Source organism: Abrus precatorius, unplaced genomic scaffold (assembly GCF_003935025.1).
Source record: "Abrus precatorius isolate BTA unplaced genomic scaffold, Abrus_2018 Scaffold3, whole genome shotgun sequence".
Lineage (NCBI taxonomy): Eukaryota > Viridiplantae > Streptophyta > Magnoliopsida > Fabales > Fabaceae > Abrus > Abrus precatorius.
In genome coordinates this window covers 3,885,312-3,896,715 of record NW_020874373.1, presented here as the reverse complement: position 1 = coordinate 3,896,715, position 11,404 = coordinate 3,885,312, and the positions used below count along the sequence as shown (strand labels likewise).

Genomic DNA, 11,404 nt, shown 5'->3' with positions numbered 1-11,404 from the left:
TTTAATGTCGGAAAAAAATCATGTCTCAGTTATTGATTTGACAACATGCTTTTAAATATGTAAGAAACGTTATCTTTTGTTATGTGGGTCTTTATATTACTTCAACAAAGATGTGTTACCAAATTCATGTCTTCGAAGGTTCAAAACGTTACGCATTAGTCTTTTAATAGTTCTGTTACTAAACTTACTCCTCGGAAATTTCATGCATCACCAAATTCATCATTTCACGTCACCAATTTAACATTGACATCTTATGACCCGAAGTTAATAAAATGACGTTGTAACATTTATTACGATCACAACAAAATTTCTATGGCATTGACATCAAAATTAAACTCTAACCCATAATGTTTTACACATCAAATAGAATCCCACTGTTTCTTGTTGGGAAGTTACCCAACAAGAAAATGTCAGCATAATTAACCTTCATCCTCGTAAAGGTTGGTATATTTGAGGGAAAAGATAAGAAACGTACGGTCATTGGTGATTGTTAATGTAGATGGCAATGAGAAGAAAAATGAGTAGGGCCTTGTCGGTGATGCTCGTAGCAAAAGAAAAAGGATGTAAAAGTGACTTGGTGTATGAGAAAATGAATGGGGGAAGACTCGAATCCGGATTGTCTCCAGTTTAGGTGGGAACTGGACCTCTAATTTTTTTTTTATTTAAGCAAAAAAATTTGTTTAAGCAAAAATGAATTATTTTCACTTAAAATCATGACAAAATAGCTTAAGTCAATTTTCATAAAATAAATGACTTAAGCAAAAAAAAATGGCTTAAGCGAAAATAATAGGCTTAAGCAAAAAATAGACAGAGAGTTTTAATTTTCACTCAATTTTCTCTTCTCCTTTCTCCTTTCTCCTAAACATAACATTTCCTCCTCAATCTCCATATTCAACCTCCTTTAACTTCCATATTCAACTTTCTTCTTTCTCTTATACTTAATTTTTCTCTTTCCCTCCTAACTCTCTTTTCCTTTAACCTCATATCTAATTCCTCTCCTCCTCTTCTCATTCTCACCTCACCCAATGTCTATCTTTCCCTCTTTTATCTATACTCAACTCTTCACTTTCTTCTTCCTCCACTGCCAAAATTTTTTTATGCAAAATTAGTTTAAGCTAATTTTTCTGCCTTAAGTGAATAGTATATTCGCTTAAGCGAATTATTTTATCTTAAGTGAATTTTGTGTGTTTGAAAATATAAAGGTTGAGTATAGAGAAAAGAGAGAATTAAGAATAAATGTAGACAAGAAGAGCGAGTGATATAGTAGTAACGGTAGAAGAAGAGAAAATTAAAGAGTTGAGTATAGAGAAAAAAGGGAGAGATAAATATTTGGTGATGTGAGAATGAAAAGATGAGGAGAAGAGTTAAGTATGAGGTTAAAAGAAAAAAGAGTTAAGAGGGAAAGAGAAGAATTAAGTATAAGAGAAAAAAGAAACTTGAATATGGAGATTAAAGGAGGTTGAATATAGAGGTTGAGGAAGAAATATTATGTTTAGGGAGAAGGAGAAGAGAAAATTAAGTGAAAATTAAAACTCTCTATTTATTTTTCGCTTAAACTATTTTTTTTACGCTTAAGCCATTTGTTTTATAAAAATTAGCTTAAGTCATTTTGTCATGATTTTAAACGAAAATAACCTATTTTCACTTAAGCGAAAAAAGAACTAGAGGTCCACCTAAATTGGAGACAATCCAGATCCGGAAAGACCCGTAGCCGCTGGTTTCAGTCACTGTGTGAGCGTGAGATGAAAACGAATCGAAGGAGCTCCAAGACACAGCCACCATTCCCCACCTAAACGTATTGGCATACCATGGGTAATAAATCCTCACCCAGACTCTTCAAAATAACGGGAGCTATGATAAAAAAAAAACGAAATAATTTACCTACTATATAATGATTTAAATATTCTTATAAGTTCGCTGTTAGTTTATAAAGAGAACTGAGTCTGTCTTCCAAAAATTTGGGGGTGCTAATCTCAATTCTATCCATTATAACTGAAAAAAAATAAAAATCTAAAACAGTTTTGTTTTTCATATGTTGATACATAAGTTTCAAAATAATTTTATGCTTGCATATTAAGTTAAAATAAATATAATGTATAACCATTATTTTACCAAAAAAATTATAAATACAGGGAATGTCACCAACCAACCCCCTTGCCCCCCCCCCCCAAAAAAAAAATAATATTTGATGCATATTTGTTTTATAATCCGAGAAACAGCAGTAACAACAAAATAGAAACAGAATTCATTTAGAGGTGCCTTCAAACTGATCTCTCAGTTGCTCATACTTTTTAAGCTCGGCCATGGAGAGGGAAGGTGGCAACTCTGCTAAGACCTGAAAAGTCCAGGAATGCCAGTCACACAAACAGATACCAGAAACAGTTGGGAAATCAATTGGTGAAGGAGATGGTAACTCTAAAAGTGCACGAGAGTTTGATCCACGTGAAACTGGATTTATCAAGAAATAGTGCAAGTTACCTGGACAAAATCATTGTATTCAACAACAACAGAATCTGCCCCATTATCTTGGCTGGAAGACTCTGGATTTGAACTCAAAACCTAGAAGAAAGCAGTGAGATAAAGAACCTTGAATCCTAGGTTTCTAAACACTTGAACTGCTTGCGATAGTAAATACAGGCTGCAATTTCCTCTATAAATTGATAGCCCACTACAATCTCAGATACAACACGGGCCTAATAACAAACAAAATATGTGCAAAGTAATCATAGGATCCAGTGATCCTGGCTGGACTTACTTTGCGTTTTGCAGCATGGAACCAAGCATCTGCACACAAAGCATACATGTCTGCACCAGTGAAGTTTGGCGGACATTTTTCTGCTATAGAGTAAAGTGAAACATCTTCATGCAATTTGAACTTGCGGGTAAGAGCTCTCAGGACCCTGGGAAAGATGGAGATCAGAGGTGCACCCTAATATGTTACCAACAATAGATACTCCACAGTAAAGAGAGCCAGAAAAACACTTACCGCTCCCTGTAAGATGCATCAGAGTTAACTCCAACATATAGCAGTTTATCAAATCTACCAGGGCGTAGAAGTGCTGGGTCTATCAAATCTGGTCTGTTACTTGCACCTATAATAAACAGATCCTATTAAACCAGCAACAAACACATCACTTGTTAGAAGCAAAATAGGATAATGTATTTTGCGAAAAGATAACTATTTCAAGTAGATCAAAAAACCTGTGTTGAATCACTTAATCCGTCAATCTCTGCAAGCATCTAATAAAAAGGGAGATATATTACATACGGAAACTAAGAGAAAAAAACCTACATACATCACAGTCTTGCTCAGGAAAGAGAATCACCTGAGAAACCACTCTGTCCATAACACCCCCAGAATCTCCAGAAGCACCCCGAGCTGGTGCAAGAGAATCAAGCTCATCAAAGAAGATGACACATGGACGTGCTGATCTGGCCTGTGAATTATTTTGAAGTTCACTTTGTCAAATTCTGTTCTGAACTGTCCAGTTCACAGGAAAGACATACATGCATACATATTCAATTCAACTTGAGAAACTACTTAGATCAAAATAACCCAAATATTATATACCTTCTGAAAAATGTCTCGAACATTCTTCTCAGACTCTCCAATGTACATGTTGATCAGCTCAGGGCCTTTCACACTAAGAAAGTTTAAGGAACACTCTGTAGCAACAGCTTTTGCTAATAATGTCTGGCATTAAAAGAAAGAGTAAGAAAATGCCATTAGAAACCTTTTATAACTAAAAAGTAAGAAAACTGAGATAGAATACTGTCATTTACAGGTATATTACAACTTACTTTGCCAGTTCCAGGGGGACCATACAAAAGAACACCAGATCGCTTACGTAATCCAGATGAAAACAGATCTTTATGTAGGAGAGGTAACTACAATATGGTATACAGAAAATCAGATATTCAGAAATTACAGACGATAAATGGTATCTCCCTGGTAACACATGAATTAGGAAGATAAATATTAAAATAGAAAAGAAAAAAGCCTGAGGAATTTTCTTAAAATAGACAAATAAGCGACTTGAAAGAGAAGAATGTTATTTGCCAATCAAAAGAAAAAGTCAACATATGCAGTAATAAGTTGACAGTGGAGGGGAAAATCCCATTATTCTGTATGCATTTTGGGAAGGGTCCTCTCTTTCTGCTCAAGTAGAAAAACCTATTCAATCTCTTTTTAGCAGAATTCAGTACTGCATTCAAATTTCACTTTTGAAACTCCAAAAGCACACTCTTTCTTTCTTCTTTAATTTTTATTCTTATGCTGCTTATAAAATATGACAACCTAATGTATCTTCTGGAATGTTGATCATATAAATATAACCAGAGTTTCTTTTTCCACGAAATATATTTTCAAGTTGCGGTGACAGGTATTGTCCCCGATATATTAAGCAGAACTTTACATAATAGGGAGTTGTGCTTGAGAACCCACCTGAACAGTATCCAGGATTGATTTTTTCACATCTTCAAGTCCACCAACATCTTCCCATTTCACATTTGGAACCTACAAACAAGATCCTTAAAATTTTATTTGCATTGAGGAACATTTTTTCATAGAATGCATGTTACATACCAATGTATACACTTTTTGGCAATAAAATAATAGCACATTGTTCTGGATTTTAAATGCAGATAAGTCATAAGACAACCACCATAAAAGCCTGATCACCTAATTTACCTTTGGAGTACCCAATGCTGATGCATTTCTTTTCTTTGATCGTTCCAAAGCATTTATCAAGTCTTCTTTCCCGGGAATCTGAGGTGAAACTTTCTGGTGAATGTTATCCTCCGTCATCTCAGAACAAAGAGAACTATCTACATCATCAGGCCCATCTTTGTCTACCTTAGCATTGTTTCTGGGAAATAAGTTGGCACCAGCATCAGCAATTAAAGCACACATATCCTTGGGCATGAAACCAGATGTCTGTCCAACTATTTCTTTTACTAAAGCCTCTGAATCAGTCTGCAAGAAGCAACAATGTGATTGATCAAAGTTATCACTCAACAGAAAAACAAGGATTCTGGAGCACAATAGTGAAGTGCCTTTCTTATTAACTTGAAGGATATTGCATGAAACATCTATACCATTATAAAAAGCATGTTCCAACTTCCAATATTTGGTAGCAAAGTGCCTTTCTTAATAATTTGAAGGAGCATGTAACATCTATACCATTATACAAGAATGTTCCAATATTTGGAATCTCATTTTTTCCCCTTTCCTAGAAGCCTGGTGTCATATTTTTAGCTGAAATGAAAGAAGAAAATTTGATTTCCAAATAATCACATGGCCCCACCTCTTACACCCACTGCCAACTTCAAAGGAACTTCTTATCAAGATTGTTTTCTTTTACAAATTAGTTTTTAAGTCAGTTTTTACTGAGTTATTTGAAATTTAGAGAGAGAATTGTTGTCAGTACTGCCATTACTAGCCAATTTATTTACCAAAAAGAAAAAAACTAAAACCAACTCCTTATAACTTTTCCAACAAATTCTCAAATAAAAAATGGAAGGGCCAAATTTTTTTTTGGAAATTCTGCAACATATTCTTAATAAATGCTGTTTAATAATGAATGAAGCAGCCACATGTTGTTTGATTTGAGAAGTTGATGACAAGGATACATGGAACTTGATCTATGTTTTGTCCATAAAAGGAAAAATCAAAATAAGACACAAACACAGGAAGAAGAAGCTCCATTCCACACTTACATTAGAGAGCAGTCCAGAAACACTTTGCAGTGACTGGAATAGCATTTCAGCCCTTTGCTCTTCAGTCAAAGGTCCCATACTTATTTCATGGCTAAAACAACGTCTAATAGTTGGAGGCAGACCTTCTGAACTGTCAGCAGCAGCAATCAACAAGACCTGATGCCCACTTGTCTTTTCAGCATTCTTCTCCACCTTCACCAACATTGTGTAAAAGTAAATATCTTTGCAATTCTAGTTAAAATAAAAAACTAACAGGAAACCCAGGTTTTTGATGATAAAAGACATATTCAGTTCTTAAAGGAGCAGTGTTTGAGTGTAAATTGCATGGTGAAGGAAACTTTCTGCAAGATATATTTTATATGTCTTGAAGTATATTGCATTTCACTTAATAGTAGTTTTTCCCTAGAATGAAACAGTCAATTTTACAAGCTTTTGTCCCCAGCGGAGTGGTTGGCTCAACTTTTTAGAGTTCCCAGAAACTAATTCTTTTTCATCACATTTCTTTTCTATTACAGAAACTGATATTATCGCTTACTAATTATCTAAGCCATGTTACCTAAGTACCTAACACTTATTTTTGAGGAAATAGTTGCCTCCCTCCCCTACCTCTAAAAAATCTATTAGAGAACTGGCAAAGTATAGCAATTATTTCTCCATTTCTTTGAGGTTAACTAGTTTTATTTCATTTGATTTACAATATAAGATATAATATAATACTTGTGATGTGAAGAAAGAAAGTTATAGTACAAAGAACAGTAAAAGCAATATCAAAGTTCAACTAGGTTAGATCTTACAAATTCACCATTTGATTTCCCAAGGGAGTTATTGTCAGCATGTTCACTAACTGGCTCTGTGAATTTCTTAATAACTGATGCAACTTCAGCTGTATTACTTCTTTGGTCATTTAGTGAACCCTCGGGTGATTGTGAATCTCTAAAAACATCAAAATGACGAAGAAGAAGTATTGCTGGCGAGTATCTGTAACAATATCATCCTGTAAGTGCAGACTAGAAGCTTAGAGAGAAATCATATGGAAAATGGTAAACTTCTGAGAGCTTGACATAATCAGGCAATTAGGTAAGTGGCCCATGTAAAGCCCGATAATTTAATAAATGTTAAGTAGAGAGAAAAGACACTGAAGGAAAAAGCAGGTGGATAAATTAATGGAACTATATATTCCTGTCCTGATAGCAAAGTTTGCATTCTACCACATTCCAAAACAAAAAAATGTGCAGGAACAAAGTTTCTGGCACTTTATGTGTTCTTATCATTCCAAATGTTCAATATATAACCTTCGAGCAGTCTTGAAAGCTTGTGCTAAAGCAACAGATGTTCTATCTGACACCATTAGATCATGACAGTTATATTCCACCACATGCAGGCCCAGTCGACGAGCAACATATCTAATGACAGTCCTTTTCCCACAACCTGCATATTTATGTTGTTCAGGAAATACATGCACCATCAATCCAATCCAAAACCACCATTTTTGACATTTTAAATGAACAACAATTTGAGGATATCAAATGGTAATCCAACTCACAAAATAATTTAATGAATTATAGGAGAAAATAAAGCAGGACAATATAGAACATACCTGCCAAACCATACAATAAAACTGAAACTCTAAACTTGGAAGAAAGCACGGACGGACAGACAGTTGGTGTAATTATTGAAGCCAAGATATCTACAGTGTCCCCGTGCAAAGGCACAGGTCCTTGCGGTCCACCAATCATCAAATCTGGAGGAAGTGCAGATGGGCAACTCCCTACTAGCACGAGAGCAGTTAATGTTTTATTGACCCGGAGAATTGGTTCATCTGATGGTTCCATGCCAACGACCTGGAGATATAAGTTACACTCTACCAACAAACTCAACATATTTCTTGCGGTTTAGCCAGAATATGAGAGTTAAGGCCCAGTTTAGATAAACTTTTATACAACACAAGTTAATTTTGACTTATGCACTAAGGTTTTAAATTTAACTTAAAGACAGAAGTTTAATTCATTATTTTCTTCTCCTACAAATGTTTATTTAAAAATTTATCCAAACTGAGCTCAAGGATACCTTGAAACAAATAAGGTTGTCATCTTTATTTGGCGTTCTTTGATTGCAAGGAATGCAAATGGTGGAATTGCAGTTCCAGTTTATGTTAATTCCGAAAACATCTCCCTTTGACAAATACCTATCGACTTCAAAGTACTTTTGCAAAGCCAAGTCAATCATGTCTTGACGCTCTTGAGACTCAATCGGTGAACTTGTTCTAATAGATTCAAGGATGCCACATTCCGGAATCTTCACAAAAGAAACCCTGAGAAGAGAGGCAAACCTTGGAGGTTGAAGAAACGGTTCCAATTCTACGTTGATGACAGAATCTACAACGCTTCTAGCAGTATCCTCATCACCCCCTTTACCTTGAGGTTTGAAATATGATGCTAAAGCGTCTTGGCCGTGGTGTAAAATGGACTTTAAGCATGCTACGTGCAAGTTAAGGTTAAAGGCTAAAAACGGAGATAAATAAGCAACGTGATCGTTTAATAAAGGACCATTAAGAGGGAAATCACAAGAAGGAAATAGAAGCATCATCCGTGAAGAAGAAGAAGAAGAAGAAGAAGAGAGCGAGTTCGTATTAGTGGGTGTGCCTGGAGGATCAAGAGCAATAGCCAGTGCAATTCTGTGTATGTTCATTTCAGCATTTTTGACCAGAACCTGAGAAAATTGAAAAATAAAAAAATTGAAGTGGAATGAAAACAAGTATGAAATTACAAATAGAGGGGGAAATTGAGTTACCGGGGAACCAGAAGTGATGGAAAGGGTTTTGAGAAGGGGAGTGGAGAGGGCGAGAATTGCAGAGTGGTCGAGAGAGGGATTTGGTAGATTGGAGAAACGGAGAATACCAACAGGCAAACGGAGATTGGGAGAAGGTTGGTGTTGGAAGAGATTGGTGTTTGGGGAAGTGGAATTGATTATGTGTTTGGTGGAACACAGTATCAGAGGCTTTCTCCTTTCCACCATTTTCATCCAAAACAACAAACCCTACACTTCTTTCTTTCTATGCTATGCTATGCTAATGCTTCCACCATTTTAATCTCCCCTTCTTTCCTCAGATACACTGTCTCTGTTTTCTTTTTTTAACAAAGGTTATCTTCGCTCGTTAGCTGATCCTTTTCAAGTTTTATTGTAATTTTCATCTCTTCAGTTTGAATTATATTATTATTTATTTATTAAATTTAATAATTTCTTATATCTAAAATTTTAATATCATTATTTTTATTTTAAATGTTATAAATTAAATCAATTAGTTTATAATTTTTTTCTAGATCACCGTATTTTTTATATGATACTTTTGAGTCCCAACATTTTACACAGCTTAAACAAAATTACGTTATAATATTTTTTTTTGGTCAATAATTAATTTAGAATACGAAAATGACACACAAGTACACAACATTGCCGAAAATGTTAGGCCCAGACAATTGGTGAAGGAAAGACCCGGCCCAATCCAGATAGTTTGGGCCCTATATATATCAAGGAAAATGAAGCAATTAGGGTTTCCTTCCTCCGATTGAGGAATCGTAGCGACAGAGGTGTGAAAATGGTGTCGCTGAAATTGCAGAAGCGGCTGGCGGCAAGCGTTTTGAAGTGTGGAAGAGGAAAGGTTTGGCTTGACCCAAATGAAGTCAATGAAATCTCCATGGCCAATTCTCGTACGCTCTCTTTTTCTTCGTTGTTTTCCGTTGCTGTCATTTCTTTTCACTTCACCATTTATTTATGATTATGTTGAGGATCGATAACTTGTGTAGGATCCGAAGCTTATTGTTGTTTGCGATATTTAACTAATGCTATTTGCTAACAACAAAATAAAAGCTATGACGCATAAGAGTTCTGCATCTAACACTTTGTAAACTTTTTTTTCGTCTTATTTGAATATATTTCTTATTGATAAGTGGAATGGGACTTCAAGGGAATCTTATGTGCAGTGTCAAGGGGTTTTTAATCCTCAATTTGGCACCTGGGGGGCTTTGCTGAACCTCCACCGTGGCTCAAATTTGCATGAGCTTAAGCCATTGGAAAGAATAAAAAACCCTTTTAATTGTATATAATATCTACTCTGATATTCTATTATACAAATCTTTTGCAATAAAAGCATTACTTAGCTTGGTGAGTTTCCGTTTGCAGGGCAAAACATCAGGAAGTTGGTTAAGGATGGGTTTATTATCAGGAAGCCAACCAAGATTCACTCTCGTTCACGTGCTCGAAGGATGAAGGAAGCTAAGAGGAAGGGGCGCCACTCCGGATATGGTATTTATTCCCAAACTATTACGGGGTTAATGTACAATGAATATCAACCCCTGAGTTGGAAATTTTCTGTCGGGATGTAATTCTCGAAATTTTGCAGTTTATGCATGTTTAGAAGCTGTGGTCATGGTCATGGATTTTTTTGTCATTTTATAGTTTAGGGCTTAGTCGGTTTAAAATGTCAAGGTTTTACTGAGCTGCTAATCAGTTGAAAGAATAATGTTAGAATTCTGCTAAATATATTATGAGACAATGTTATATACTATATGTATTCTGAGCATTAGTGGGTATGGGTGGCCATAAAATAAATTGCTCTATGGTCATTTGGGGTGGGGCAGGGGGATCATTTACTGATTATATTGTTCACCTAAAAAATATTAGGTAAGCGTAAGGGTACAAGGGAGGCAAGGCTTCCCACAAAAATACTTTGGATGAGGAGGATGCGTGTGCTTAGACGATTGCTTCGCAAGTACAGGGAATCAAAGAAAATTGACAAACACATGTACCATGATATGTACATGAAAGTGAAAGGTAATGTTTTCAAGAACAAGAGAGTCTTGATGGAGAGCATTCACAAAACCAAGGCTGAGAAAGCAAGAGAGAAGACTTTGTCTGATCAGTTTGAGGCAAAGCGCGCAAAGAACAAAGCAAGCAGGGAAAGGAAAATTGCTCGGAGGGAGGAGCGCTTAGCCCAAGTGAGTTTCAGAATGCCTTGAGAATCTTTTTACTTGTATATTTCATGAAACTTGGGGATTTATTGCACTGGGAAGTATTTTCAGTGAAGGTGGTAATGGAAATTTTTACACTTCCATCTTCTGTAAAATGTTTAGGGTCCGGGTGATAAACCATCTACAGCACCCAGTGCACCGTCTTCCACAGCACCCCAGTCTGCCCAGTGAGTATTATATTACAGCTTATGCTTATATACAGCTTTTGGTCGTCTGTTTTGTAGCCTAAATTTATCTCTTTCATGCAGAGCACCGAAGAAATCCAAGAAGTGAGTAGCATTCCTTGAAATTCAAAGGGTGTTGAATCATTGATGGCGCCAGCACAATCAATAGTAGTTATGAAGAGTATCTTTTGTTGGTTTAGACTTTGTAAGTTTTGCATGTATAAGAACCTTATATCTTGCATACGTTAAATTTTTTTTAGTTCTCTGTTTTTGTGTGTTAAGATTCACCTTGCTGCAGAAACGCTTGTGTTATCCTTTTATTTATAGCGCAACTGTTCGCACTCCCTTACTATAGTACTATCCCGTTACATTCTTTGCATGCGAAAATAAGTGAAAGAAAATGATCAATTACTATAATGTTAAACGATTTAATTATTTTTAGTATATTAGTGGAAGGTCACTTGGTGGGTAAATTATTGTTTTAACAAATTGCCT

At 35.6% G+C, this 11,404-nt stretch overlaps 2 protein-coding genes across 3 annotated transcripts; one reads left to right on the top strand and one right to left on the bottom strand.

Moving 5' to 3' along the window:
- Positions 1 to 2,052: 2,052 nt before the first annotated feature.
- LOC113861445 (peroxisome biogenesis protein 6) lies at positions 2,053 to 8,867 on the bottom strand. 2 transcript variants are annotated; one of them, XM_027494258.1, is made up of 16 exons: positions 8,509 to 8,867; positions 7,786 to 8,427; positions 7,316 to 7,559; positions 7,011 to 7,146; positions 6,513 to 6,696; positions 5,719 to 5,910; positions 4,691 to 4,975; positions 4,445 to 4,516; positions 3,802 to 3,888; positions 3,572 to 3,694; positions 3,327 to 3,437; positions 3,202 to 3,240; positions 2,987 to 3,108; positions 2,756 to 2,900; positions 2,479 to 2,559; positions 2,053 to 2,335 (listed from the first exon to the last, which is right to left on the bottom strand). In XM_027494258.1, the coding sequence occupies exons 1-16, from the start codon at positions 8,737 to 8,739 to the stop codon at positions 2,246 to 2,248; spliced, it is 2,784 nt and encodes a 927-aa protein (XP_027350059.1). In that variant the 5' UTR covers positions 8,740 to 8,867; the 3' UTR covers positions 2,053 to 2,245. The 2 variants fall into 2 exon arrangements, 1 of the variants encoding a protein (XP_027350059.1); XR_003504227.1 differs by lacking the exons at positions 2,053 to 2,335; positions 2,479 to 2,559 and having other exon boundaries at positions 2,764 to 2,900; positions 2,987 to 3,092; positions 8,509 to 8,798.
- A 393-nt stretch (positions 8,868 to 9,260) lies between these two features.
- LOC113861529 (60S ribosomal protein L19-1-like) lies at positions 9,261 to 11,255 on the top strand. Its single transcript, XM_027494402.1, has 6 exons — positions 9,261 to 9,425; positions 9,898 to 10,020; positions 10,399 to 10,712; positions 10,848 to 10,912; positions 10,994 to 11,020; positions 11,065 to 11,255. The coding sequence occupies exons 1-5, from the start codon at positions 9,314 to 9,316 to the stop codon at positions 11,016 to 11,018; spliced, it is 639 nt and encodes a 212-aa protein (XP_027350203.1). The 5' UTR covers positions 9,261 to 9,313; the 3' UTR covers positions 11,019 to 11,020; positions 11,065 to 11,255.
- The last annotated feature ends 149 nt before the right edge of the window (positions 11,256 to 11,404 follow it).

Excerpts from the sequence above, each read along its gene's own strand:
- LOC113861445 (XM_027494258.1), bottom strand. The coding sequence starts at position 8,739 with ATGAAAATGGTGGAAAGGAGAAAGCCTCTGATACTGTGTTCCACCAAA. Across the intron at positions 4,517-4,690 it reads CAGCATTGGGTACTCCAAAG|GTTCCAAATGTGAAATGGGA; the intron begins GTAAATTAGGTG and ends TCTTGTTTGTAG. Across the intron at positions 2,901-2,986 it reads GATGCATCTTACAGGGAGCG|GGTCCTGAGAGCTCTTACCC; the intron begins GTAAGTGTTTTT and ends CATCTTTCCCAG.
- LOC113861529 (XM_027494402.1), top strand. The coding sequence starts at position 9,314 with ATGGTGTCGCTGAAATTGCAGAAGCGGCTGGCGGCAAGCGTTTTGAAG. Across the intron at positions 9,426-9,897 it reads AATCTCCATGGCCAATTCTC|GGCAAAACATCAGGAAGTTG; the intron begins GTACGCTCTCTT and ends TTCCGTTTGCAG. Across the intron at positions 10,913-10,993 it reads ACAGCACCCCAGTCTGCCCA|AGCACCGAAGAAATCCAAGA; the intron begins GTGAGTATTATA and ends TCTTTCATGCAG.